The 27,124-nt window shown below is 36.4% G+C and overlaps 1 protein-coding gene across 5 annotated transcripts in view; it reads left to right on the top strand.

Annotated features, from left to right (window-relative positions):
* ARAP2 (ArfGAP with RhoGAP domain, ankyrin repeat and PH domain 2) overlaps positions 1–27,124 on the top strand; it is a 181,495-nt gene that overhangs the window by 64,170 nt on the left and 90,201 nt on the right. For all 5 annotated transcript variants that reach the window (XM_087434169.1, XM_087434170.1, XM_087434171.1 and 2 more), the window contains exons 10-15: positions 3,727–3,842; positions 6,780–6,979; positions 10,089–10,174; positions 10,940–11,122; positions 15,950–16,124; positions 16,580–16,714. In XM_087434169.1, the coding sequence (XP_087290295.1) occupies positions 3,727–3,842; positions 6,780–6,979; positions 10,089–10,174; positions 10,940–11,122; positions 15,950–16,124; positions 16,580–16,714 (895 nt within the window). The remainder of the gene's footprint in view (positions 1–3,726; positions 3,843–6,779; positions 6,980–10,088; positions 10,175–10,939; positions 11,123–15,949; positions 16,125–16,579; positions 16,715–27,124) is intronic.

Genomic DNA, 27,124 nt, shown 5'->3' with positions numbered 1-27,124 from the left:
CAGTCATTTGTCTAAGCATTTTTAAGGTAGTAACTTAATCCTCCTACACTGATGCCATAGGTACGACTGTTATCACATTTTGCAAACGAGTGAACTGGAGCAAGAGAGGTGTGCTTGATCAAGTTGGTCTGGGTTTTGTCGTTTGTCCAGTCAAGTGGCACCTCCTTTGGAAAGCTTCATATGAACATAGTTGTCTCTCTTCTGGGCTGGATTCAGTGCTTACCCTACAGCCATACATTTTTCTTTCATTGCACTTACTACAATTTTCTCTCATTCCTCCCTTAGGCTAAAGCTTCCCCAAGGCGGGTGCCCAGTGTTATGCTTTTGTACAGACCTGGGCCTTAGCACAATTTCTAGCACCCACTCGGTACTTAATAAACACGATTTTGCCAGGACAGATTTTCCCATTTTGAAAATGTCTGTATCTGTTCTGCCTTCTTCACAGAAATATTCAGAAAATCAAATGAGAACTCATTGCTGTTTGTAAGCTTCAGAGCATTACACAAATGGATAATAAACCAATTATGGAGTGTACTGTATACGCTTAATAAAGACTGATGCTTTTGAAGCCTCCGGACATTAGCACAAGGGTTGGCACCCAAGACAAGCAGGATCTTGACAATCCAATGTGTCACTGTGTTCTGCCAGCCTATTTTTGACCTTAATGATTTCAAATGGTTTTTGTATAGTCCTCTTGCAAGTTTTTTTTTGCTCTAGAGACGGCAGAGAGGGAAGTGTTTATATCCTGATATTTAAATATTGCTGACTCATATTGCTGGACCCAGTCTAGATCCTACAACTGGTTCTGCTGTCTAATTCAGTGTTTCTCAATGTTGGCTACATATGAAAATCACAGGGTTGTAGTTTTGTTTTTTAACTGAAGATTCCTAGGCTCTGCTTTGATGCATGGAATCAGAATCTCAGGGTGGGAGAGAGAGATCAACGCAGGTAATTTTGATAAGGATCGAGGAATGAGATATATTCTAAACGTGTTCTAAATACTGTCTGAAAAGATCGCTTAATGTTCTCACAAATATTTCTGATGAGAAACGCAGTTGTTTCATATTTTATGGCTCTCGAGAGCACTGACATTTATTTTGTCACTCTGCTGTACGTTTTACAGTCCACTTGTGCCGGTGAGTTCAGTGGATACTTTAATTACTCAAAACCATATGGCCATGGCAAGCAGCTGATAAATGGGTTACAGTTTTTTTTTCCAGCTAAAGAATCATCTTTGCCTGGCTTGGGAAACATTTGGGGCCTTGAGCCGACCCTCACTTATTTTGTTTTTAACAGAAATTGCAGCTTTCCAGGTAGACATTTCATGACTTGCTTGTAAGAATGAGGGGCCATCTATTTAGTCTGGAGCCTTGATGAGGCTCATCAGTTTCCATAAAAGGTTGTCAGTCTTACCATCTGCCAGTCTGGTGGTCTGAGTATGTATCTCTGCCTTTAGTAACACACAGTATCTGCAGGCTAGGCCCGCATCAGAGAATGTAACCGAGAGTGGTCTGATACCCAGCTCTTGTCAAAAGCTTCATTATGGAGAATTTTTTAAGGACATGCAGTCTAACTATTTTATTCTGGAGTTATTCCTGTATCAAGCTGGGCCATCAGAAAGCTGTTTTAAAAATATCTTAACTTGCTACCCCTACCTTATTTCCTCATTTATAAAAGAAAGCTTCAGTTTCCAATCACATACGTTGGGGGTTTCTCTAACATTTGCATTGTCCAGCAGGAGCATTGGTATGGATAATCGAAAATTTGTTTTTTTAAGTTGAATAAGTATAACACTGTACCAGTATGCTGAAACTGATTAAAATGGGCAGATTGGAAAAGTTCGATTCCCCTCCTCATATAGATCTATTAAGTACTATTTTTTGTTAAGTGGGCTTACTATACAAAGTGGAGGAGTATCACATTCTTCTAATTGTTTTACAACACTTAACATGTCTCTGCATCTTTTCTTTTAAATTACTGACTCTCAGTTTCTGGCTTGTTTCTCCTAACAAAACAAGTCATTTGTTCTTTCATCAGAAAAAAATAATACTCAATTAATGACTTGTTTTGTAAATGAGTCATTTCCTCATTCTAACTAAAAACTTGTACATTTAATAAAAAAGGAAGACAAGCTTTTCTGCAATTTGTGGATGGAAACTGGATACCTTTACAAGTGGAGGAATATTTGTTATAACATTATTTTATTTCACTTATCAGTCAGGAATACATTTGTGTCAGATGACAACCTGAAGGGTAGCTTTAGTAGATAGGGATTTATTTATTTTAACAAATCCCTCGGTGTAGGCAGTAGAGAGCTGATGCCACCAGGGAACAAGATGCTTCCTATTTTTTTCTCACTCTGGCATCCTGAGAGTACAAGAATTTGTCCTCAGGCTTTTCATCTCAAGGATTCTAACATTGTAAAATGGCTTCTGTGCTTCTAGCTGTTATTTCTCAGAAAGATGGAAAGGCAAGGGGTGAAAGTCTTTCTTTTTCCAAAGCTTTTCTCTCCCCCTTTCCTCCCAGAAGCCAGGAATTATTTATATTTTATTGACCAAAACTATGACATATTGCCCCTTCTGTCTGCAAGGTAGATAGGAAAATAGTACTTTTACCTTTAGCTTATATAACACGAGAGAGAAAGAGAAGAAGGCCTGGGAATTGTTTCCTTTCCAGTCTCTGCTTGAAGTATCCTTATTGAATACGGACCAATATTTTTTTGTAGTCTGTCTTTATACGGCTACTTTTTCCAGTCATAATTTAATTTAGGAATTCAGAGCACGTTTAATCTGCATCTGTTCACATAGATAATTCATTTTTTGAGGGACAGATTAATTATATTTTTTTAAAGTATTGAGATGATTTGTTTGATAAATCAGATTCCAAAACCCTTCTGACCATCTATTGCAACCTTTAATGCTTTTAGAATGCAGACTCTGTAGCCTTCTGAACAATTTCTAATTTTGGTGAGACAGTTGAACATAGTGGCTGTAGGGGTTGAACAAATGGCGGTTTTCATACCAAAAGAGCATTAAAGGAGCTTTTTAAGAATCCAATTGAAGGAAGGAGAAAGTAATAAAATATTGGAAATGAGATAAAATTGTAAAACACGTAAGGCTTTTGTTTGAGAGTAAATGAGGAGAAAAATAATGTGACCAAGCAGAGGTAACACCATATAGTGAAACAAAGAGCAATTAGATGGCTTCGGTTCTAGTTCTTTCTACCATGTACAACCAGCTGCACTTTCCATGTAACTTTATCTCTGAGCCTCGGTTTCCCCTTCTTGTGATATAAATAGTAATTACACCAACCTCACAGTGTCTTTGGCTCCCCCAGCTAGAAGACTGCTGAGCACATCGTAAGAGTTAGTTAACTGTTAGTTTCCTCAGTGACTGGATAAAGATGAAAAAGTGCCTAACTTTTAACAACAAGTCATGTGTGGTTCAATATCTGTGTCCTAGTCAATTTATGTTGCATGTGAAAGAAACCCAGACTTTATCAATAGCCTGACTGTCAAACTTGGAATGGCACCATGTTATCGTATGTTGGAAGTGACTACCTAAAATAAGAAAACCACTCTCAATCCATTTTTTAATGAGTTGTTTATTTCCGTATACATAGGTGTAGTAAAATTTAGGAGGATTTATTGGATTTTAGAGAATATCATTGTACTTTCAAAATCCATATTTTTGTTTCTTTATAATGTTTTGTTTTTCTCCAAACTAGGATTTTAAGAGTGGACTTGGTATTACTATAATTCCTATGAATGTAGCAAATGTAAAGCAAGTGGATCGAACTGTGAAACAGTCTTTTGAAATAATCACTCCCTATCGGAGTTTTAGGTAAGCTGCATTTAAACATTTTGTGTTTGTACTGCCATAGGAAAGCTTGAGCGATCCACTTTTACATCGCCAGTGGTGATTTTATTTCCTATAGGACACTTAGTAAAATATGTTTTTTTACATTGTCTAATTTATTAACCAGTATGTAAAAATACCTTGTAAAAGTGACTTGAATAATGATGCAACCTGCAAAGATACTAATTTCATGAGATTTAAGTAGTTTCTTTTCTTATTATAGTCATGTGCTGCATAACAATGTTTTGGGCAACGATGGACCACATATATGATGGTGGTCCCATAAGATTAGTACCAAGTGGCCTAGGTAGTAGGTTATACCATCTAGATTTGTGTAAGTATAGTCTATGATGTTCGCACAGTGACGAGATAGCCTAATGGTGCATTTCCAAGAACATATCCCCGTTGTTAAGTGATGCATGACTGTACCTCTTTTTCTTAGTAGGCTTGGTGAGTATGTTAATTTTTTTATCAACAAATATATGAAAAATTACTTCACATTCTAAAGGAAAAAAATAAAACGAGAATATTACATTGTCTTTAAGCTGTATTGTTATTTACCTTCTTTTAGCCTAATCAAATACAATTGGTCCTTTAAGATCAGTCCCTAATTGTAGTTGCTCCATAGTGATTTCCTAAAAGGAACTCCACCTTAAAATCATGCTGGATTTAATGGATCTCATGGCACTTATTGATCAAATATTTTAGCATTTCATTATATATTTTGTCTTATGCTATTCTAGTAATTGCTTCATTATGACAATGAAACAGGAAACTTAATATATATTCTTAATGTATTAATAACCTATAATGATTGCATAGCTTTAGTACGTAGAAGAGGCATAAATCAGTATCTGTTGAGTTCAACCATATTACTTCATCTGTCACAAATATTCAACATACCACAGGGTATTATATAGGTCAGAGGCAATTGTCAGAGGCCTTTGAAGGACTAGCGCTTACCTAGCAATTTCAAAAATACTACCAAGTCCATTACTCATTTTATCTGTCAAAGTATGTCTGCTGGCTCAAATTTTAAGAAAGAAATGCTCACATAGAGAATAACAAGCTTTATTTTCAAATATGCAGATTCATTCAAGCCCCAAGTGAAAATGTGGATATTGCCCAAGCTATTTTTACTCACACTTCTGACACCAAATATGTGAGATTTTTTCCTTACACCAACCAATTCTCCAACTCTTCAGACATCAACTGAGTGTCCTACAATTCAGTCCTATTCTGCCACTAACTGCTTGGAGTGAGCATCAGACCCCACAGGTTTAAGGACTCGGTTCCACAAGACTGTCCTCACTTCAGAGGCCAGTCACAATTATTGGGTCCCCAGGTTACCCACACTTCTGTCCAACTTGGTTACAAATCGGGGTTCCCATGACCCCCTCTTCCCCAGGTTTCATAATTTGCTAGAATGGCTCACAGAACTCAGGAAAACAGTTTAGTTATTACCAGTTTGTTATAAAGAATGCACTCCGGAATGGCCAAATGGGAGAGCTGTGTAGGATAGGGAGGGTACAGGAGGTTAGTGGTGCAGAGCTTCCATGCCCTCCTGGGTGCGCCACCCTCCCAGCACCTCAACGTACTTACCAACCTGGAAGCTCTCTCAATCCTGTTGTTTAGGGGATCTTATGGAGTTTTCATTCCATAGGCATGATTGAGTAAATCCTTGGCCATTGGTGATTAACTCAATCCCCAGCCCTTCTCCCCTTCCCAGAGGTCAGGGGGTGGGGCTGGCTGAAAGTTCCAACTCTTTAATCACATCTTGGTCTTTCTGGTGACCAGCTCCTATCCTGAAGCTGTCTAGGCCCCCAGCCACAAGTTATCTCGTTAGCCTACAAAAGACACTTCTATCGCTTAGGGAATTCTAAGGGTTTTGGGAGCTGCGTACCAGGAACCTGTGTTCCTGAAGCAGGAACCTTTGAGTACCAGCGACAAAGACCAAATATCTATTTTCCATTGTACTATGGTGGCTGTGACCAGTCTTTATGTAGAAGCAGAAACCACTAAGAAATTAATAAATAGTATAGTGATGATGGAACCATAAACTGCTTCAAAAAATATAATCCACGTAGCCCACTCAGTTTTCTTATAGATTAAGAATATGTTAGTCATGTGTCATTTTTATTGTATTTCAAACCATTTTCATCTTCAGAACAGAACATTTTAACATGAAGCATCATTTTGTGGGTCATTGACTGAGTATGAAACACTGTAGCACATTTCCTGGCACATCATAGGTACTCAGTAAATATTTCTTGTAGGGGTGAACTGATGTTTAATGTTTTATCCTTTCACTTGGGCACCCAATAAACACTAAGAATTAAAATAAATCAGAACATGGCTAAAAATGAGTGAGAATTGTGTTAGAATAGTAATCACTTAAAACTTTTTTGGTTTCTCAGTTTCTTAAAGCCATCTGGACATTATTCTAATTAAAAAAAAAGAATTTATTTTTAAGACTGAAAAAAAGTCAAAATTTCTGGTGGGTGTTGTTGATAATTTAATTTTAGACTATCATGGCATTCTTTCTTGGCAAAATAATCCCATTGTCCTGACATTCTGCCAATCTCTTATTGATTATTATATAACCACTGCTTAGGAAAAAACATGACCTCTCATTTAAGCTTTTGATCCAGCAAGGCAATTTTTATATCCTGGTCAGAAAAACGTGTATGTTAATTTTGGTTCAAGATATGTAAACAAAGTCATAAGCAGTGTGGAAAGTTAAAGGAAAACAAGATTTCTAAATTAGATGATTTTTAACAGAAAAGATTATCCAACTGCCTAGAAGGCACGTTTTTTCAGCTGCTGTTTAATTTGTGAGTGAAATGAATATGCACACTGAACATACTGCTTAATTGGCCTTTCCAAGAGAGATCGATAACGCAGAAACGTTAATTGTTTCAGCTTTACAGCCGAGTCGGAAAAAGAGAAACAAGAGTGGATTGAAGCTGTGCAGCAGTCGATAGCAGAAACTCTCTCTGATTATGAAGTAGCTGAGAAGATTTGGTACAATGAGTCTAACAGGAGCTGTGCAGATTGTAAAGCCCCGGATCCTGACTGGGCATCCATCAATCTCTGCGTTGTCATCTGTAAGAAGTGTGCAGGTAATTAGTGATAAGTTATGCTCATCACTGTTTGGTGGCAGATTGGCGCTGAATGCTCTTTATTGTCACATATAGTGTGTCCCAGCTAATGGTTGTGAAAAATGAAAACAGAGCTTATTCCCTTTAAATCAAATTTAGAAATATAATTCTCAACTTCTCTTATGCATGACTTAGATGTAAAAATTGATTTTTAAGCGTGTAATCATTTTTTTGTGCCTACTGGTCCATGTATGGATTTTAAAAAGACAGTGTTGAAATTTTTAGGTTTTAGGTGAATATGTTTCAGAATATACCCTGAACGCACTTGCTGTTTGTATGATTTGTCCATTTTTCCCAGTCCTATTTTGTAAGACCTGTTTTTCACATCAAGGTTGTTCAGAGCCCTGAACTTGGTTTATCAGATCTGGTATCTCTTATAATGAGAATTTTTGTATAGAAGCATTTTCCAGGCGTATTGAAGTTTATGAAAGTAACCGGTATTATGACTGGTTTTCTTATGGTGATCTTACACTTCACAGACTATGACAGCTCATTGTATTTGGAGCTCAATTGTCCAAGTGAGTAGAGGGAATGGACCCCAGCTTAGGTATGTGATCATGGAGGTCTTGGAGAAAGTTAGCCACAACCTAAACTTTACTTCAACTTTTTCAGCTGTACCAGGTACCATGCTGGTCCTGGGAATTAAAAAGATGTATAAGACTTGACATTTTTTGCACAAATATGTGAAGAGTAATTACAATAGAGTCTGATAAGCACAAGATTAGACTTGAGTACAGATTTCACTGAGAGAATAGAGAGGCGTGCCCACCTCAGCTGGAGCAAAGACAAGCACAGTCGCTTCAAACCCTTAATACTTTTCTAGAGCACTATGCTACCACATTTCTCATCCCACTAAGATAGATTTCCTCCGGAGCTAATTAACATCAATAGCAACAACAAAAAGCATCAGTTAATCCTCCTCTACTTTGTATTTTTTCCCAACCTTTTCTTCTCATCAGTCTCACTGGAAGAGACAACCTTTGTGTTGTCCAGGGATATTCTTTCTATTTATGCTTCCTTTCTTCTTAGGATCCTCACGCATCACTTTTTCACTCTCTGTGTAAGTTATTCAACTATGGTTTCTTTTGTTTTAGCATATAAACTTGCATAAATCTGTCCTGTTAACACCAGCTTTCTGGAAACTTACCATTCCCTTGTATGTATCATTTTCTGTTCTTTTTTCCTTTCATAGACAACATACTTTCAAGAGAAGTAGTCTGTGCAGGTTTTCTGCATTTCTTTAACTTTTTGGTTTTTCTTCAGCATCTGTCATCAGCCTTCTTTTCTCTCTACTCCAGTAAAAATGTTTTCACCACATTTACCAATGTATTTTACCTCTCAATTTCTGTGTGGTCAGGGCCGGCCCCGTGGCTTGGTGGTTAAGTGAGCGCGCTCCACTGCTGGCGGCCCGGGTTCGGATCCCGGGCTCCCACCGGCGCGCTGCTTCTCTGGCCACGCTGGGGCCGCGTCCCACATACAGCAACTAGAAGGATGTGCAGCTATGACACACAACTATCTACTGGGGCTTTGGGGGAAAAAATAAATAAATAAAATCTTTAAAAAAAAAAAAAAAAATTTCTGTGTGGTCAGTTCCTATCTTGAGTGTCTTCTCTGCAGTATTTGACTCTCTCAGCCAATCTCTCTCTATGACTTCCCATCCTCCCTCAACTTCCAAGAGACCATTCTCTCTCAGTGGGCTCTTACTACTCTGGTCATCCTTTTTCAGGTTACTTTTCCTCCACTCACTCCTAAAATATGTGTGTTCCCTTGGGTTACATCCTCGGCTCTCTCACTCTGATATTCCTGAGTGATGTTATCTATCATTTGAATTCAACACTCATTTTTGAGCAGATGATTCTCACTCTGTTGGATGCCATACTCTTATATCTACCTACAAGAGATTCTACCTAAAAGAATCTCTACTTGGATTTGCCCAAGATACCTTGAAAATAGCATGTTACAAATGGAGCTCTCATTGCTGCCCGGCTTGTTGACATAAAACTGCACATTCTAAGTCTTGGTCCGCAGTAACACTGTCCACCCTACACTCAACCCTAAAACCTGAGAGACCCTCTTCACCCATTCCTTTCCTCAAAGCCCACAAGTTCCCTCAGTTTTTATCCTCTCAGTGTCTCTAAATCTGCCCTCTATTTTCTCTTCCTGCTGCGTCAATTCAGATTCTATTATTTCTTGCCTGGGCTACTCTGGCATTGCTTCCAGTTCTTCCTACATGCTTCTAAGTTTGACCGATCTGGCCTTTACATAGTCTTGATAAATGCAAAGCTATGCAAATTCCTGCCATGGGAATTCTAGGGCTTTGTGCTCTCAGTACTTTCCATTTCTCTGGAAGAAGGGAGGAAAGGAACCTCTTACCTCATGTAGAGAGAGGAATGAGCTTTCCTTCTCATAAGGCAACAGGTCCTTAAGATCAAGGATAATGGCTTTGTACCTTTTTTTCTTGTCAGCTTAGAAAGACAGCATCTGACACATGCCTGGATGCCTAGTAATGACTGAATGATGATTTACATAGAAGAATTGAATTGATGATAATAGACTTGTGGGCTGTTATTCTCTTCCAGGCATACTAGTAGAATAAAGAATCCACTTCAGATTTTTAAGTACACATTTATTAGAGTTGTAGCTAGATTTTTTTTGAGTAGAGGGATAATGTCTGTATTCACATACATGTAATTTATACAGACCTGTTATAAGATGTTTTCAGTTACCTAAAATTTCTAGTTAATTACCAGACGATGAAAAAATTATATAAATTTATGTATATGCACACATACATACGTACACATATACATACACACACTTTTAAAAGGGTAGTTTTATACTGTACAGAGTGGTGATGAAGGTGATTGCTGTTACCTTCATTGTGGTTGGTTATGATTTCTGTATAATTACCACCACTATTCTAGGGTGGAAAGTAGATATTAGTGTGTTTTAAGTTGAAAAGATATATAAATACACATATACATGTACACACACGTATACTTTCTTTAAAAGGTAAAATAGACATTTACATATGAATTAAAATAGACATGCAATTGTTTTTTGACTTCAGGTCAACATAGATCTTTAGGACCAAAAGATTCCAAGGTTAGAAGTCTGAAAATGGATGCAAGCATTTGGAGCAATGAACTCATCGAGGTAAGTCTGATTTCACTATGGTGGTGGTTGGCAGAGATCAGGGAGGAGGTATGCAGTGGATGGTGTGGGTTACTTCAGGAGCTCTTTGATAAAGTTCTGACTGCATTATAAAAATGGCTCGCAGCCTGTTTGACAGTGGTAACTTTCTGCTTTAACCTTCAGAATGCTTCCTAAGTGAGATAATTATTTTAAAAATAAAAAGTACAAGGAGCTTTAATAGTAATAACTACTTTTAAAGGCTTGACAGCTTTTTTTTTTAAGCCAGAATTTACTTTCTTTCTTTTTAACCCAGCATGGATAAAATATTAGAAAAGTGAATGAAAACATTTGGCAAAATTTCCTATTCTTTATCTTGGCCCTGCTCTGTCATTAACTGTGATCATGTCTAACTCGCTGTCTCCCATTTCCATTTTCTGCTTGGGTTTTAGTACCACTCTCAACCAAATTAGCCCACCTACTTAGCCATTTTAAATGAAGCTGTCTCAATTTGAGCTTCGAAGAATAATAATGCTTTTGCTACAATTTGCGTTGCTTGCAATTTCTTTCTTAGCTAATCTTTTACCATTATGAAGAGCAGCTAGACTATATTTAAAATAGAAATAGTTATCTGCTTTCACATTCCATATTCCTGAAAGAGTTGGGTCTTTCTTGTGTTTTTGCATATTTTATACTGTTATGCTTTAATCTGTAATGTGAATCAGTTTTCTGCAGATTCACGTGAACTGATATGAACTGATAACGTTTTATAATTTTTTGATAATTCAGCTTTTTATTGTCATTGGAAACAAAAGAGCAAATGACTTTTGGGCTGGTAATCTTCAAAAAGATGAAGAGTTACACATGGACTCGCCAGTAGAAAAGAGAAAAAACTTTATCACTCAGAAGTACAAAGAAGGAAGATTCAGAAAAACCCTTTTGGCATCTCTCACCAAAGAAGAATTAAATAAGGTATCCAATAAAACATAATGATAGACATGGATGTTAATGTCTTTTTAAATATGTCAGAAGGATTTTGAAAAGAAGTAAAAAATCTTTTAGTCTTCGATAAAATTGTTTAATTTAATTTTATTTCCTTTTGTAAGATTGTGCCAGTGGTTTTCCCATTGTTTCACGTAAGGATTCATTACCAATAGTAGATTAACTCTTTATCCATAACTGAAGTTTCCAGCTAACCTAGGCATACCCCATTATTCTTAAAACTTTGACAACTTTTCCTGGAATACTGAATGTAGCTTCAGCTTGTACATTGCTGACTTGGTGTCATCAAAATTAACGTCATTTACTCAAGTAATTTATTATTACCACCAGTGGTTTGTTTGGTCCCGTTGATTTGAAGTGTTAATTGCCTTTGGCTGAGTGATTGCAGATTTTCTTGTGACCATTTTATGCTGGCCATTTGATCTTCACCTTTTTGGCAAAGGATTTGTTAAGCATCCTGCCAGAAAATTTGAAAAGCAATTTTCTTTTTTAAATTGCGGCTTCAATTGCTTGTTTGTCAGGAGGCTCTTCTATGTATGGATATTTAAAACATACACTTTTATATGCCTATTGTTTTTATGCTTAGAGAATATATTCTTTCATGGTTATCAGTTCTTTAGTATGCTTTTAATGGCAAGGCTTATTGCATAAAGATCCCCAGGTAAGTAGCATTATGCTGAATATTTTGGAAAATAAAAAAATAAAGACCTTTTCCATACTTCTCTAGAAATTATAAGATTTATACAATTATTTACATTTCTCTTCTCTTGGCTTAGTTCCCATAAACTGTTTTTCTTCTTTGTACATCTTTGGTATTAGAATTGGTTTTAAAGCACTGACACACAATAAGTGCAGGATTTAGGATGGGTGCCAAAGTTGGGGAGAGTCAGGGAGATGGGATGGGGTAGGGAACCATATATTTATATAGGTTATCACTGAGACATTTAATTTTGTTTTGGGTGGTGTTTTCATGAGTGCTAATTACATTATTAAAAGAACTGACCAATTATACCAGCGTGTGGAATAATGATAACAGAGTATCATAAACCAAGGATTATGATTAATTCTGTGCACCAGAGGTCCCTATATAAATAAGAATATAGGTAGTAAGTTGTGGATTTTGGGAAGTAATTGGTGAGGTTGGAGAACCAGGGTATATCTTGCCCTAATAGTTTCTCTCTTTTTGTCCGTGATGGGAATCTTGTCAGTGAGTAAATACTGATGTCCCCAAATGAGGCCCTGTCTGCCACACCACACAGTTCCCATGAGCTAAGATATCAGATAAGTTTTATACTAATTAACTAGCAATTGAGTTCTTCCTAAGAATATTATAGGGAAGTCTATCCATTAAGATTTACTTCTACATTGAACTTCTTAAAAATGATGCTCTTAATGTCAATGAATAATTTTTACAAAAAATACATTTATTTTATTGAATAGATATTTTTAATTGAGATATAATTACCTATAACATTGTATAAGTTTAAGTTGTTCGACTTGTCAATTTGATACATTTATGTATTGCAATACGATCACTACTGTAGCTGTAGCTAACACCTCTGCCACATCACATAATTATCATTTCTTTTTTGTAGTGAGAACATTTAAGATCTATTAGCAGTTTTGGAGTATAGAATACAGTATTGTTGACTATAATCACTATGCTGTGCATTAGATCTCCAAAACTTATTTATCTTCTAGTTGTAAGTTTGTACCCTTAAACAACATATCCCCAATTTTCCCTCCCTACCCCAGCCCTTGGTAACCACCATTCTACTCTCTGTTCCTACAAGTTTGGCTTTTGATATCATGCAATATTAGTCTTTCTCTGTCTGGCTAACCTCACTAAGCATAATGCCTTCAAGGTCCATCCATGTTGTGCCAAATGGCAGGATTTCCTTCTTTCTCATAGCTGAATAATATTCCAGTGTGTCTGTGTGTATATATATATGTATGTGTATATATATATGTGTATGTATATATGTACATACATACATCTCTTTATCCATACATCAATTGATGGACACTTAAGATTGTATCCATATCTTGGCTGCTATGAATAATGCTGCAGTAAACTTGAGAGTATAGATGTCTTTTTGCTATCCCGTTTTCATTTCCTTTGAATATATACCCAGAAGTTGGATTGTTGGATCATATGGTAGTTGTCTTTTAAATTTTTTGAAGAATCTCTATACTGTTTTCCATAGTGGCTGAACCAATTTACATTCCCACCAATAGTGCACAAGAGTTGCCTTTTCTCTACATCCTCACCAACATTTGTGATCTCTTGTCTTCTTGGTAATTGCCATTCTAACAGGTGTGAGGTGATATCTCATTGTGGTTTTGATTTGCATTTCCCTGATGATTGATGATGTTGAACGTCTCTTCAGGTACCTGTTGACCGTTTGGATGACTTCCTTGGAAAAATGTGTATTCAGTTCCTCTGCCCTTGTTTTAATTGGATTGTTTGTTTTTTGTTATTGAGTTGTATGAGTTCTTCATATATTTTGGATATTAATCCCTCATCCAATGTATGGTTTGTAAATATTTTCTCCCATCCTGTAGGTTGCGTTTTCATTTTGTTCATCATTTCTTTTGCCTTGCAGCAGCTTTCTAATTTGATATAGTCCCCCTTATTGATTTTTTCTTTTGTTGTTTGTGCCTTTGGTGTCATATACAAAAAATCATTGCCAAGACCAATGTCAAGATGCTTCTTTACAATGTTTTTTTCCTAGGAGTTTTAAGGTATCATGTCTTATGTGTAAGTCTTTAATCCATTTTGAGTTAATTTTTGTGTGTGGTGTAAGATAGGGGTCCAAATTCATCTTTCTGTATGTGGTTATCTAGTTTCCCAACACTATTTGTTGAAGAGACTATCCTTTCCCCATTGAATGTTCTTGGCGAGTAGATATTTATTGCACACTTACCGAGTGTTGAGTTCTTTTTTAGGTGCTTGGGATATAATTGTAGTAAAAAGTAAATGTGCTTCTTTTATTCCTGAGAGTGGTAGTCAAGTAGGGGAGACTGACCATAAACAGCTAGACTGCAGTAAACACACCATAGCAAATACAGTGTTCTGTGAAGGAAAACAAAAGGGTGATGAGAGAGAGAATAAGAGGAAATACTTGTGATTAAATGAGAGGGCAGTCTAAGGCTATTACAGTAGAAGGGATGTTAGCTGTTATCTTTTCCAACACCCTTATTTTGCAGGTGAGGAAAAATTAAGACCCAAGGAGGAGTAGGGATTCATCTAGCAAATTAGTACGAAGTCAGGTATAAGAATTCAGGCTTCTTGATTCTGATGCAAAGGAGATTCTGGAGGTCAGCTAGACCATGGTAGAGAAAATAAAGTACTTTTTTTTAACAGTTGACCTCCAGGGCTGGAACTGTGAATGCATCCTGGGACTTCCCAGCTGTACATTCTGAGCTGCCTGTTAGTATATTTAATGAGCAATTGTGCTGGAGTTGCATTACAGAGGGCAGATTAACCAGTGATCTGCCAGGTATACCATGTTGGGAAGGGGTAGAGTGGTGAGTCTGAGGCTAGAAAGTCAGATGGAATCAAGGTACCAAAATCAGAGGGTTTGGAAGAAAATGGGAAGCCAGTAAATTGAGAAAGCAGGAAAGGAGAGTGGGAAGAGATGTGAAGACAGCTTATTACTTCAAGGCAGAAAAAAAAAAAAGAGGTTACAGAAGTTCCTAGTGTTTGTACAATGACGATGTATAACACAAGTCAATGGAGTTGTTTTATTGCCTCTTGCTTGCTGTTCCTCCTCCCCACCCAAACTCCCACCCCCACAAAAGGAAAGGTCCCAAATTTACTTTGCGCTCATCTTTCAAATTCCCAAAGCATAACATTTAAAAAATTCTACAGATCCTTATTAGACTGGAAAATACATACATACATACAATATTAATATGACAAAAAAATTTAGGGGATACTTCCTTAGTTTTTTAAATTTGTTTTTTATGGAGATAACATTGGTTTATAACATTATGTAAATTTCAGATGCACATCATTATATTTCAACTTCTGTATAGACTATATCATGTTCACCACCAAAAGTCCATCCGTCACCATACATATGTGCCCTTTTACCCCTTTCACTCTCCTCCCACCCCACTTCCCCTCTGGTAACCACTGATCTATTTTGTGTATCTATGTTTGTTTGTTATTGTTTTTGTCTTCCACATATCGGTGAAATCATACAGTATTTGACTTTTTCCACCTAACTTATTTTGCTTAGCATAATTCTCTCAAGATCAATCCATGTTGTTGCAAATGGCAAGATTTCATCTTTTTTTTATAGCTGAGTAGTATTCCATTGTTTATATATAGCACATCTTCTTTATCCATTCATCAGTTGGTGGGCACTTAGATTGTTTCTAAATCTCGGCTATCGTGAATAATGCTGCAGTGAACATAGGGGTGCATATATCTTTTTGATACTTCATTATTACATTTGAAATGTTTTGAATTTTCTGAGCATCAGCCATTATCATAGTGTATAAGCATAAAACATGTTTTGCAAAGCAAATATGATGGATGGGAAGGTTTAGAACATCACAGCAACAAAACAATGATTTGAAACTTGGAGGTCTTGGGTTGTAATTTAAATTCATACGAAGCAGGCCTTTTGAGCCTGGTGCTTAATTCAGCGCATAATTATTATTAGCTATCTTCGTTAAAAAGGAATACAGACTTCGTCTTATAAATGATTGGCAGACTTTCACTTCTTTTAATGGCTAGAATTGTATTTTCTTCCCGTGAAAGGTATATTTTCTTTTAACAACCAGGCTCTGTGTGCTGCTGTAGTGAAATCGGATGTTCTGGAAACAATGGCTTTGCTGTTCAGTGGAGCAGATGTCATGTGTGCAACTGGAGACCCTGTGCATAGCACCCCCTATCTGCTGGCCAAGAAGGCTGGGCAGAGTCTGCAAATGGAATTTCTCCACCATAACAAATTCTCAGGTTAGTTCCTATCCCTGCATTACCCTGCTCTCTTCTGACATACCCCTAAAAGGAGTGAAGCACACATCTGTTTATTTCTCAAACAAGAAAAATTGTCAGAATGAAAAAAAATGTAATTACCAAAAAAGATGGAACATGCTTAAGACTTTATTTTATTTCAAGAAAAAGTTTAGGCAATAAATTTTTTATGTTTCTTTAATCATATAACTGGAAGATTAAAATAGTTAATTCCACATAATCATTTTCACCAAAATTAAATCTGATTTTCACATATGAATGATAAACACAACTTAAGTGCTTATTTGCAAATTGTATGCAAAGTAAAATATCTCTGTGTATTTATTCTGTGGTATATGTGAGGTAGTTTTTCTTCTGGATCAAAACTCCCCTACGTGTTTGTAAGCCAAGGGAAAATTGTTTATATTTCAAATGTATTATTTCTGTAATTTTTCTAGATTTCCCTCAACATGACGTTCATTCTGAAGGTGGATTAAGTCAAGAGTCGTCCCAGTCCACGTTCCTCTGTGACTTTTTATATCAGGCTCCTTCTGCTGCTTCTAAACTCTCTTCAGAGAAAAAACTGCTTGAAGGTATCTTTTCTGCTCCTTTTAGATTTTGTTATCTGATAAAACTTTATTTCATTATCAAAAGAAATTTTGATGTGTTTTCCCTTAAGATTTTAAATTTGATCTTGCAGTAGAGAAATATTTTTTGAGGATTTATAAATGCTTCCAGGCACAGATATTATTTTGTGTGCTGCATCAGGGACTTACCTCGAGGTTGGAATGCTGAGTGAATTCTCAACAGAATTCACTGATGTCTACCTTAGGGCCAAGCAATTCTGTTTCAGGATTTAAGGGTTATTCCAAAGAAATGTGAAACTCAGCCCCTTCCCTTAAGGACAGACATCCTAACTGGGGAGATAATGTAGATAATGTCAGCACGTAGGAAGAACTGACAAATTTTCAGTCATATTCTCTCAGCATACTAAGGGATATCAAGGAGTTCATTTTGTTCTTATTGTGTGTGTGTAAGTAAAATAAAGCTTAAGCATGGTTCCAAAAAAAATGGTATTTTATTTAGCAACCTGTTCTAGGTTTGAGGAATTATCTGAGCATAGTCACAGTAGGCATTTTTATCCGTCCAGATCCTTGTGTCAGGCATGTAGGAATACAAAAAGGAGTAAGACACAGGCCTCATGCTCATCTTACATACGTTTGAACTAATTTTTAAAATGTAGGCAGGAAAATATAATGGGATCTGTCTCACTGGAACAAAGAGAATTTAAGAGAGATTAAGCAATCGCTCATCAATAGGGCAAATGAAGGTGGACGTTCAGAGGCTCAGGAGCCTGGTATTAATTTCCTGGGTGGTATAATCCAGCTATATTACTCAATCAAAGGAACAATAGGATGAAAACCTCACTTTAGAGTGTTAATCCTGATCCTTGTACATTTGAAGTGATTATTTCAGTAAAAATGCTTTATTTCAAAAAAAAAAAAATTTATATCTCTAATCAGAAGTATATTGGGATGAGCTATACTTAGATTTTCCTGAAAACAGTAGCTATCCTTTAGTGAGCATGTACTATGTGTAAGACATTGCTTTAGGTACTTTACATATGTTAATTATAATCCTCATAAAAACTGCAAGATAGTGATATTATGCTGATATTATGCTGATTTTCACATGAGAAATGGAAACGCTCAGCATGAAGCAGAGTTTTAGATCTGATTTGTGTTATAATTGTTACTGTAACACTTTGGTCTTGGTCCAAGTGTCATGGCCGGGTGACACTAGGATGGCAGAGCATTTTTATCCTTTGAGTTTAGATGTTGTTGGTTCTTTCAGCAATTGGTTTTAATGTCTTCCTTTACTCAACATAACCAATAATAAATGGCAAATTTTACAGAGATTTTCTCATCGTCTCTTGCTCCTTATTAGTATTTAACCCTTGAGTAGTTGAAAGTTGACTGATCAGAAGGAGGAAAAAAGTACCTGAATAATCTGTGAATTGACTATAGCAATTATTAGAATAATTGAGTAAGAAGGCAATTAATGTACTTGTAAATAAGTTTACAAGTTTTCTAGTATGTTTCTTCTAAATAGTAGGAGATCTTAGACCTACCCTTCAAACCACTGATACAAAGAGGAAACAGAGACTTTGAAATACAAGATTTTTTCCTAAAGCTTTTCAATATATCATAAGCAATTGGCAGGCTAAAAATAAGCTTTTACTTATTTTTTGGCAATTGTGGTTATAATATTTATACTTACCAGTTTGTTTTAGTATTTTCTTGAAATAGATTGTTTTTCTTAATCACTTGAGGACTGAATTGATGTTTTATATTTGTAAATAAATCATTCTCTCCTTTTATCTTTTATAAATTAACTATGGATTTTTTGTTAAAATTTCTTTCAAAAAACAAACTGGTGCATTCTCTGTATATGTAGTTTAATTAGGGATGTTTTCTCATTTTGGAACATTCTGTTTTAAATAATATGAAATTGAACTTTTGTACTTTGGCTATGCAGCACACAGATATGATTTCATTGGAGAATAATCTCCTTGCAAGACACTCTTTCCTGGTCTTCATTTCTTCCATCCAATTTGTCAGAAGGTCGATCGTTTCAGACTCAAAATAGGGCGTCAGTCAGTTGGCTACTCCCCATCTCCACTGATATCATCCTAGCCCCAGCCACCACCATGTCCTGCCTGGGCTATAATACCCCCTTAGTTGTCTGCCAGTATCCGCCCTAGCTTCCCTCCAAACCATTCTCTAAAAAACAGACTCAATTATCTATAAAAATGTAAATCAGATCATGTATTTCCATTGCTCAAGTACATTCAGCAGCTTCCCATTCCAGAATATAGTCCTATTCCTTATTATGACTTAAAAGAGCTTCTTGTATCTCCCCCGTCATCTCATATCTTTCCTCCCTGTGCTACATGCCTGGCCACACTGGTTTCCTCTCTGTTCCTGCAAGATGTTGTGTTCTTTTCTGCCTCTTCTGGACCTTTGCAATTGCTGTTCAATCTGCAGGGAGGGCACTTCCCTCAGTCTGACTCCTCATCTTTCAGGGATCAATTCAGTGCTACCTAGTTGGAGAGATCTCTTTGGCATCTTACAAAAGTGTGCTCCCATTGCCAGCTCTTCTCTTTCATACTGTGCCTCTTATTTCCATCACAGTGCTTATTCACAGAAGATGATCCCTCCTTCATTGATTTGTTTCTGTCTCCTTCTGGAGTGAAATCTCAGTGAGGCATCAGCATTTTCTGGCTTATTTAGGATTATCAAATCTTTGGTGCCTAAAGCAGTGTCGACACATAGTAGTCACGTGATAAATATTTATTGAATAAATGACCATTTCTCTAATCATATTGCTACCAGTGTAAAAGTGCAAGTGACTTGTTAACATTTTGTTTTTGACCTGCATATAAAAATATATAATTGCTAGCACAAAACATATTTTGTTCAGAAAGAGCCTATTTAAAAATGAAGAAGAAAAAGTTGAACTACCAAGAAACATCAAGTTCTGGTGATTTTTCCTTTATTTCCTTTCCTCGAAACCTCAAGATTCTGTAGTGGTATTACTCCTATTGAGCACGAGCTTTATGGAAAAAATGAATTGTTTGGTAAGATTGAGAGATTAAAGTGTGGTTTTCACCTTTGCCTCTAAACGGCAAGCACCTGGACTGCGCTACTCCATCATTGCTTGTCAGGACAGCCATAGAGCAGAATGATTAAAAACCAAGAAAAAACTCAGGAAATAAAATGCGTGCAGTCCTTCAGAGAGTTACAGAGGCTTCAGATTGTCAGTTCAGGTTTTCAGGTTTGAAGTTCTTCTAGCCTCTGGTTATGAAGACTGATCTGTACTTTTCTTTTTCTTCTCAATTTAGCGTTCATGAAAAGAAAGATTGATAGCTCTTGTTAAACCTAAGTATAGAGCTGAATAATAGCATCCTGGTCTTGTTTTTTGTTTTCTCTCCGCAACCGTATTTTTCCCCTTGGTATTTTACCTTGATTTGCTGACACAGTATTTGATTTTGAAAAAGAAAGTGGTTGATATGGTTTACTTGTAATTCTATATCATCTGTTTATATTTAATTTCATAGATTAGAATTGAGGAATTTTGAGGATCTTTTGTTCTCTAAATGCCTAGCTTGTATAGTTTAAAAATGTTTCTCCAAGGCTAGAACACATTTATTTTAAATGAAAAGGATTCCTAGTGTGTATTCCTATTTTCAGTAGACACTGAATACCAGTAGTTTAGGAAATTCTTCATCAGGAAACAACTTCGTGGTTTCAAAAAATAATAGTTTCGCCTTAACTAGCTCAGATTTATTGTGCACATACGTATTAGAAGGTATGGCCTCTGCTCTCCCCTAATACATTTTAAAAATGGACATACATGCTTCAAACATATAACAGGCACAGAGAGGCAGTATGTGAAGTGGTTAAGAGGGTAGCTTCCACAGCTGACTGCCTGGGTTCTACTCCCAGCTCTGATGCTGAGTGCTTGTGTGATCTTGGGAAAGTCAGTGAACCGTTTGTGTCTGTGAACAGGGTACGAGGAAGGGGTGTGTAATAACAAAATTGACCTAATAGGGTTGGTCTGAGGATTCAGTGAGTTACTGTATATAAAATGTGTAGAAGAATGCAAGGCACATAAATATGATGATGAGGGGATGATGAAGAGGAGGAGCAGAGGAGTTGTCTGTGTACACAGATGCTCTGGTTTCCAGTTAGCCTTTGAGTTTAGGTATATCCTAGAGGCTGTAGCTGACAACCAAAGTACTCAACTATAGTATCCTTATCACTTCGTAGAAGTATTTCAATAGGTCACCTCTGGAGTCCTTTACCTGTGTTTGAGTAAATTCCAGCGATGTTTTTCTTCCCTGATCTAAAAGGATCAAGATTGAATAGAAGGAATGAACAAGCCCTTTAGCCAGACCAACCACCGTACACATGACCTCTTGTCTATTAAACAGCTTGTGTCCTGAGCGTTACCCATTCTGTGGCCCCAATTTTATTTCTGTTGGTCATCTTCTGGTAACTAATTAACAGTAAGACTTCTTCTGTAGCAGAGAGGGTGTCACGAAGAGTATTGACATTTCTCAAAGTCACAGTCAGGAGAGCATGTCTGAATTGGCCTAAGCAGACCAAAGCAATCCAAGATAATTTTGTTAAAGCTTTTCATTGCTTCCCAAATGAATAGGAATGTTAAGATTCCCTGTCACAGCTTTGTTATTATAAATCCTCAAAGGTAATTGTACCTGCCTTGTCTGACCTCTGGCCCATTTTCACTTATAAAAATGAACTAATCAAGGGTTATAGTGGTGATAATGCTACAGGACTAAATCTCCTCAAGCTGTATTTCTGACTTAAAATGAGTTTGTACTCACCTTTTTAAAGAGATCTGTCATTTGTTTCCCATTAGAATTTGCATAATTAGGTTCTGCATTTACATTTATTTTATGCATCATACATTTGGCACTTTTTGTTTAAGACCTTCCAACGGCTCCCACTTGTCTACTGAGAAAAGAACCAACTCCTGACCACCTGTCATGTGAGACTCCTGGGGCCTGGCCTCTGCTGTGAGCCTGCAGTCTCCTCCTTTCCCATTTACTAACTTCACGTGTAATCTGATTCTCTGGCCAAATAGGTTTTCGGCAGTTTCCCCTGCCTGTGACTTTCCTCACATTGTTCTTTCCCAGAATTATGGAATGATTGTGGCTCAGAATGCATTTTTTATTATTTTAGAAACATGCCTTTTCCATCATAAATGATTATTTCAAAAGCTATATTTTTCTGTGAAGTTCCTTCTTATCACTCCAGTCTGAGGGTAGCTTCCCTCCGTGAAGGATTCTAATCCCTAAAGGGACCCCCTGATGATGATTATTCCAAACACACTCCTTTTATCGGATTACAAACTGCCTGAGGACAGGGAGTGGAATTCCTAATCTGTGCCAGTGATCATCTATGTACTAAATAAATGTACCTTTTTTGCTTTATCCTTTAAGAAAGTTATTCTAGTCAACTGAGTACATTGCTTTGAAATTATTTCGTAACTCCAATTCATTCATACTTTTCCTTTTCTTATATTTTAGAAATCTGTAGTAAATATTCATTTAAAAATTATGGCCTTTCGTGATTTTCATATAGCTGTGCAGAGTATACAGTGGGACTCAGGATTTGAGAGCCGTGGAACAATATGTCACCTTCCAGTAAAAACTGATTGGGTCTCTGTTAGCTTTCTTTTCCTGTACCCATAAAGAAATTCTTTGTGCTGTTTTCTTCTGCCACTTATGATTCAGCTTTGCGTTTGGCAATCCATTTCTCAGAGGACAATGATCTAACAGCTCCCAGTGTTTCTACCTTTTGAGTGTTTCTCCTCATGAAGGTTTTTGAGGCTAAACACATCATCTTGTTTTCTTTCTTCTCACCACCACCCCACCTACGATAAAGGGAAATTTAAAGAGTAACTTCATATATATTTTCTTTTAACTTTTTATTTTTAATTATTTTAACATAATTTCGTAACTTAACATAACTTACAGAAGTTCTGTAACATAGCTTACAGAAAAGTTGCTAGTATAAAGAATTCTCATATACCTTTCACCCAGACATCCCAAGTATTAACATCTTAGGTTTATTTTATCCTCTTTCTTTCTGTGTATGTGTGTATATATACACACATATGTTAATGTATGTGTGTATATGCATATTTTCAGATTTACTTAAGAGTAAGTCGCAGACTTGATGTCCCTTTACTCCTAAGTACCTCTGTGTGTATTTCTTAAAAAGAAAGGCATTCTCTGAAATAACCACCAAGTGATCAAAATTAGGAAATTATCTGAACTACAGACTTTATTCATTATATTGGTATTTATAGACCTTGTTTTTTAGCCTCAATGCCTGTAGATCTAATGAATATTTTAAATGCAGCATTGAGGTTTGCTTATATAATTTAATTCTTAGCATTAACTTACCAATTTGAGAGTTTGTACGATCTCTAGAGTCCAGAAACAGGATGGTGGGGTGATAATTAAAAAATAATTTCTTTTATGGAGGGAAACTAAAATTTTCACATAATCTTTCCTTTCTAGCATTACTTTTTTGAAACATGTAAGTTTAGTATTTTACCCTACTTATTCAAAGAGTTATGTGGTAAACTATAGACTTTGAATTATATCCTTAAAACCTATAGAAAATAATAAATCTTTCAGAATTTAATTTTCACATGTTAATGTCAATAGGAAATATATGGGATGATTTGTTTTTTTTGTTACTCAGTTAGTGAGGCTCATTGTTTTAGTTTTTTAAAGTGGGAATTAAAAAGGAGTGATGAAGATTAAAAACAAATTTTGGCAATGTGAAGGCAGATTATATGAAATCGTGTCTGGTTGGCGTTCATCCCTTTTGTTTGAACTCTTTTGCGTTTGCATTTTCAATGCCTAAGGTTCAGCTGGAAAATAAGCTAAATGCAAAGAGTAACATGGATACTTTTGGAATGTATAATCATGTCAAACCCACTAGAAGACTGAAGTAGTAAATACACACTTTATATTGGCACGCAATTTTCAGAATTCAGTAGGAATAAAACAAGCCTGAACAGACCCATACTGAAATGGCACCTTCTTCCCAGCCCCACTGTCTTCCATTAGACAACACTTTAGCAAATAAGCATTGCATCTTTTTAGAAACTACACTGAATTTTATTTTCTCAGTTAAAAGAGAAAGCATACACAGCCTTTAGGAAGTAGTTCTTGACCTCCATTGTTAAGTACTCAGTTAAATTGTAGCAATTAATAACTTCTCCCCCCCTTATCATTTCCATAGTCAGTAACAATCACCTTTAGCCTAAGTTTCATTTTCTCCAGTATTTTTTTTGTGTGTATGGACCACTGTTTATTTTCACGGCCGCATTGACTCAGATGTCCTATTAACCTGTATAATTTACTCTACTTTCCAAAATGATAACCTCATATTATAGTTGATGCATTCGCAGAGTTTGGCTCAGTGTATACATGTAAAGTAATGTTAATCCCATGATTACGTTTTTGTGGTTGGGCCTTAATTTGTATGTAGTTCTTTGACCCTTTCTGTTATTCTTGTTCATGAACCCTGGACCATTTCCTATTCTGGTTCATCAACCCTCTTCCACCTTTATTTGCATCCCTGTTTTGATTTCAGACGCATTCTTGTTACCCTCCAGAATTTGTTTCTTTTGAAATTTTCTTCTACCCCTGGTAGAACTGTCAGAGAATAGTTTGGCCAACCTCTTCAGTCCATTTTCACTATTTCTGCTTCTAGACCTTTGAGATTGCTGAGAATTGCTAGTTAGGGAACCAAGCCTTTTGGGTTAGCCATAAATTCTTTTTTTTTTTTTTTTTTTGACCTAATTTGGATCAACACATTAATTGACAATCTTTATAAGCAATTTTTATGTCTAATTTTTATTTTACCAAAGCAATATGTGCATATAGTTTTAATGGAAAACAGATATTTCTCCTTGTTTATTCATTCTTAGACATTATCCATTTGATAAATTTTTTCATCTATTCTTTTCCTCTTTTCTTAGAAGTAACTTGGTTGGATATTGGGCCTTATGGATTGATCATCTTATATTATCTTTTTTCTCTCTCTTGTTTTATTTTTGGAAGAGTTCATTTTCCAAGCTTTCTCTTACTTTTTAATTTAAAAATTTTTAAAAATTATGATGTATTTTTATTAGAAATTATTTTTTATTTTCTTAATTGTACTTTTTAGAGCATGCTGTTCTTGTTTATAGTTGCAGTATCTTCCCTTAACAGTCTGATATTAATCATAGTTTTTAAAATTTATTACTTTTTTTTTTTAAATCTGCCTCTTTGGCTTGATTATTTATTTACTTTTTCTTTTGTGAGAAGATCGGCCCTGAGCTAACATCCATGCCAGTCCTCCACTTTTTTGCTGAGGAAGACCGGCCCTTGGCTAACATCCGTACCCATCTTCCTCCACTTTATGTGGCAGGCTGCCACAGCATGGCCTGACAAGCGGTGCGTCCGTGTGCGCCCGGGATCTGGCCCAGCCGCCAGCAGCGGAGCGCGCGCACTTAACTGCTACGCCACGGGGCTGGCCCTGCTATTTTGTTTTTGATCTCTGTCTTTACTATTGGAAGTTTTCATTTAAATGTTTAAGATCAGTTGTCAGAAGACTCTACCAGTCTCTTGCTGAGTATTGGGATGGGGTCTTGGTTATCACTGGCTCCAGCATTTTGTATGTAAATGTGGGGAGGTAACTAGGAGTTGTGTAGAATGTCATGTAACCGCTTTGTTTCCAGAATGGCTCCTTACCTCCAGGCAATGCTTGAGTCTCCCAGTTTAGAATCTGGCTGGTCCAGTTTCTCCAGAGTCATGGGTGAGGAGGGGTTGTTGCTTAGCTGCTTAGCACAGGGGAGAAAATACATGGGCTTAACTGCCTTTATATAATAAACTTGGTTCAGCTCTCCTTATCCCACACTTCCTGAGGTATTAGCCTCTCTAAGACTTTCTGGAATTTTGTACGTAGAACATTGCTTATTTCTTGTTGACTTCTTTTGCATATCTGAAGGTGCCACATTTGCCTCTAAGACAGTTCAGTTGTTTCTTGTGTACTGTAGGTCTCTTCGATTTTCTTTGTCCTTTTGAGTTTATACTGTCTATCTTCGGTGTCATTCTTTTGGAGTTTTGAGAGGGAATGGAGATACATACATGGATCCATCCTCCTATGCTTAAAAGAAATTCTATTTATGACTCTTCAACACGTTTGTTATCTTTGCGTTTCTCTTAATGTTGGCAACTTCCTCTGAGCCATTTCCATACTTAATAATCTTAGTTCCTCATTTATGAAAATAATAATTTCAACAAACTTTCCCTAGGCTAAGCAATGTGGTGATTCTTGAAATAGAAAATATAGCCCTTGTTCTCAAGTTGCTTATAGCATTTATGGATAACTAAATAAATCTAAATTGTTATATTGCTCAAATATTACATTTATATTTAAAAATAGCATTTTAAATTGTTGTATTGAATAGAAATGATTATATCGTATTAAAATGGTAGTATATATTTGAACAGCCACATGTAGAGTCACTTTTCTATGTGCATTATATGTATTGCATCATTTGATCACCACAGCAATCCTGTGAGTTAGATGCTTTTCTTATCCCCATTTTACAGATGAAGAACCTGAGGCCCAGAGCGGTTAACTTCGTTTTCAAGGGTACTCAGTTGGTGATGGAGGTGTTATTAGAACCCAGAGTCTTTGATTTCCAATTCCACCTTCCTAGGGTCCACATAGTGCTAAGGATGCCGCAGGAAGATACTTAACTTGGTCTGGGGAGTCAGGTCACATTAGTGGAGTAAGGGTTCCATTTCTTACTTCCTATTTAGTTGTCAATATGCTGCAACCTGGCTCCTTCCACAGAACTCTCAGGAAAGTAGGCAGTTACTGCTGCCTTATGAAGACCAACAGATATTTTTCAGCCCTTATTTTATTAGATCTCTTTGCTATATTTAATAGTGATAATCATTCCTTTTTGAAATGCTCTACGCCTTTTCTGTTTTATACACTGTCTCATCTCATTTGCTTCATTGCTTTCGTGGACCCTTCTACGTTCGTTAGTCCTTACCATTTTAAGTTTTCTAAGATTTTATCCTTGGTTACTTTATATTTTTAACTACTACCTGTATTCTAAAGATTTTCTGGTTATCGAGACCTTTCTTTACCTCCAGGATGCAAATCCATAGGGTGATCTGCCTAATAAGTATTTCTACTTGGCTTTCCAGCCGATATCTCTCATTCAGTGTATTTCAAAGGAAACTCATATTACATGCACTAAACTGTTTCTACTTTATTTTCTTTTAAATAAAAGTTGGCATTGCTGCCCACTTTGTAATCAAAGCTAAAAATGATACAACCATTAATAAGTTCTCCCTTACTCCCTGCATCCAATTAATATATGTTTTATCACTT

The sequence above is a fragment of the Ceratotherium simum genome, chromosome 8 (genome assembly GCF_057802395.1).
Source record: "Ceratotherium simum simum isolate JZ-2026a chromosome 8, ASM5780239v1, whole genome shotgun sequence".
In the NCBI taxonomy this organism is placed as follows: domain Eukaryota; kingdom Metazoa; phylum Chordata; class Mammalia; order Perissodactyla; family Rhinocerotidae; genus Ceratotherium; species Ceratotherium simum.
The sequence above is the reverse complement of the archived record's forward strand: the minus strand, read 5'-3'. Positions and strand labels throughout refer to the sequence as shown.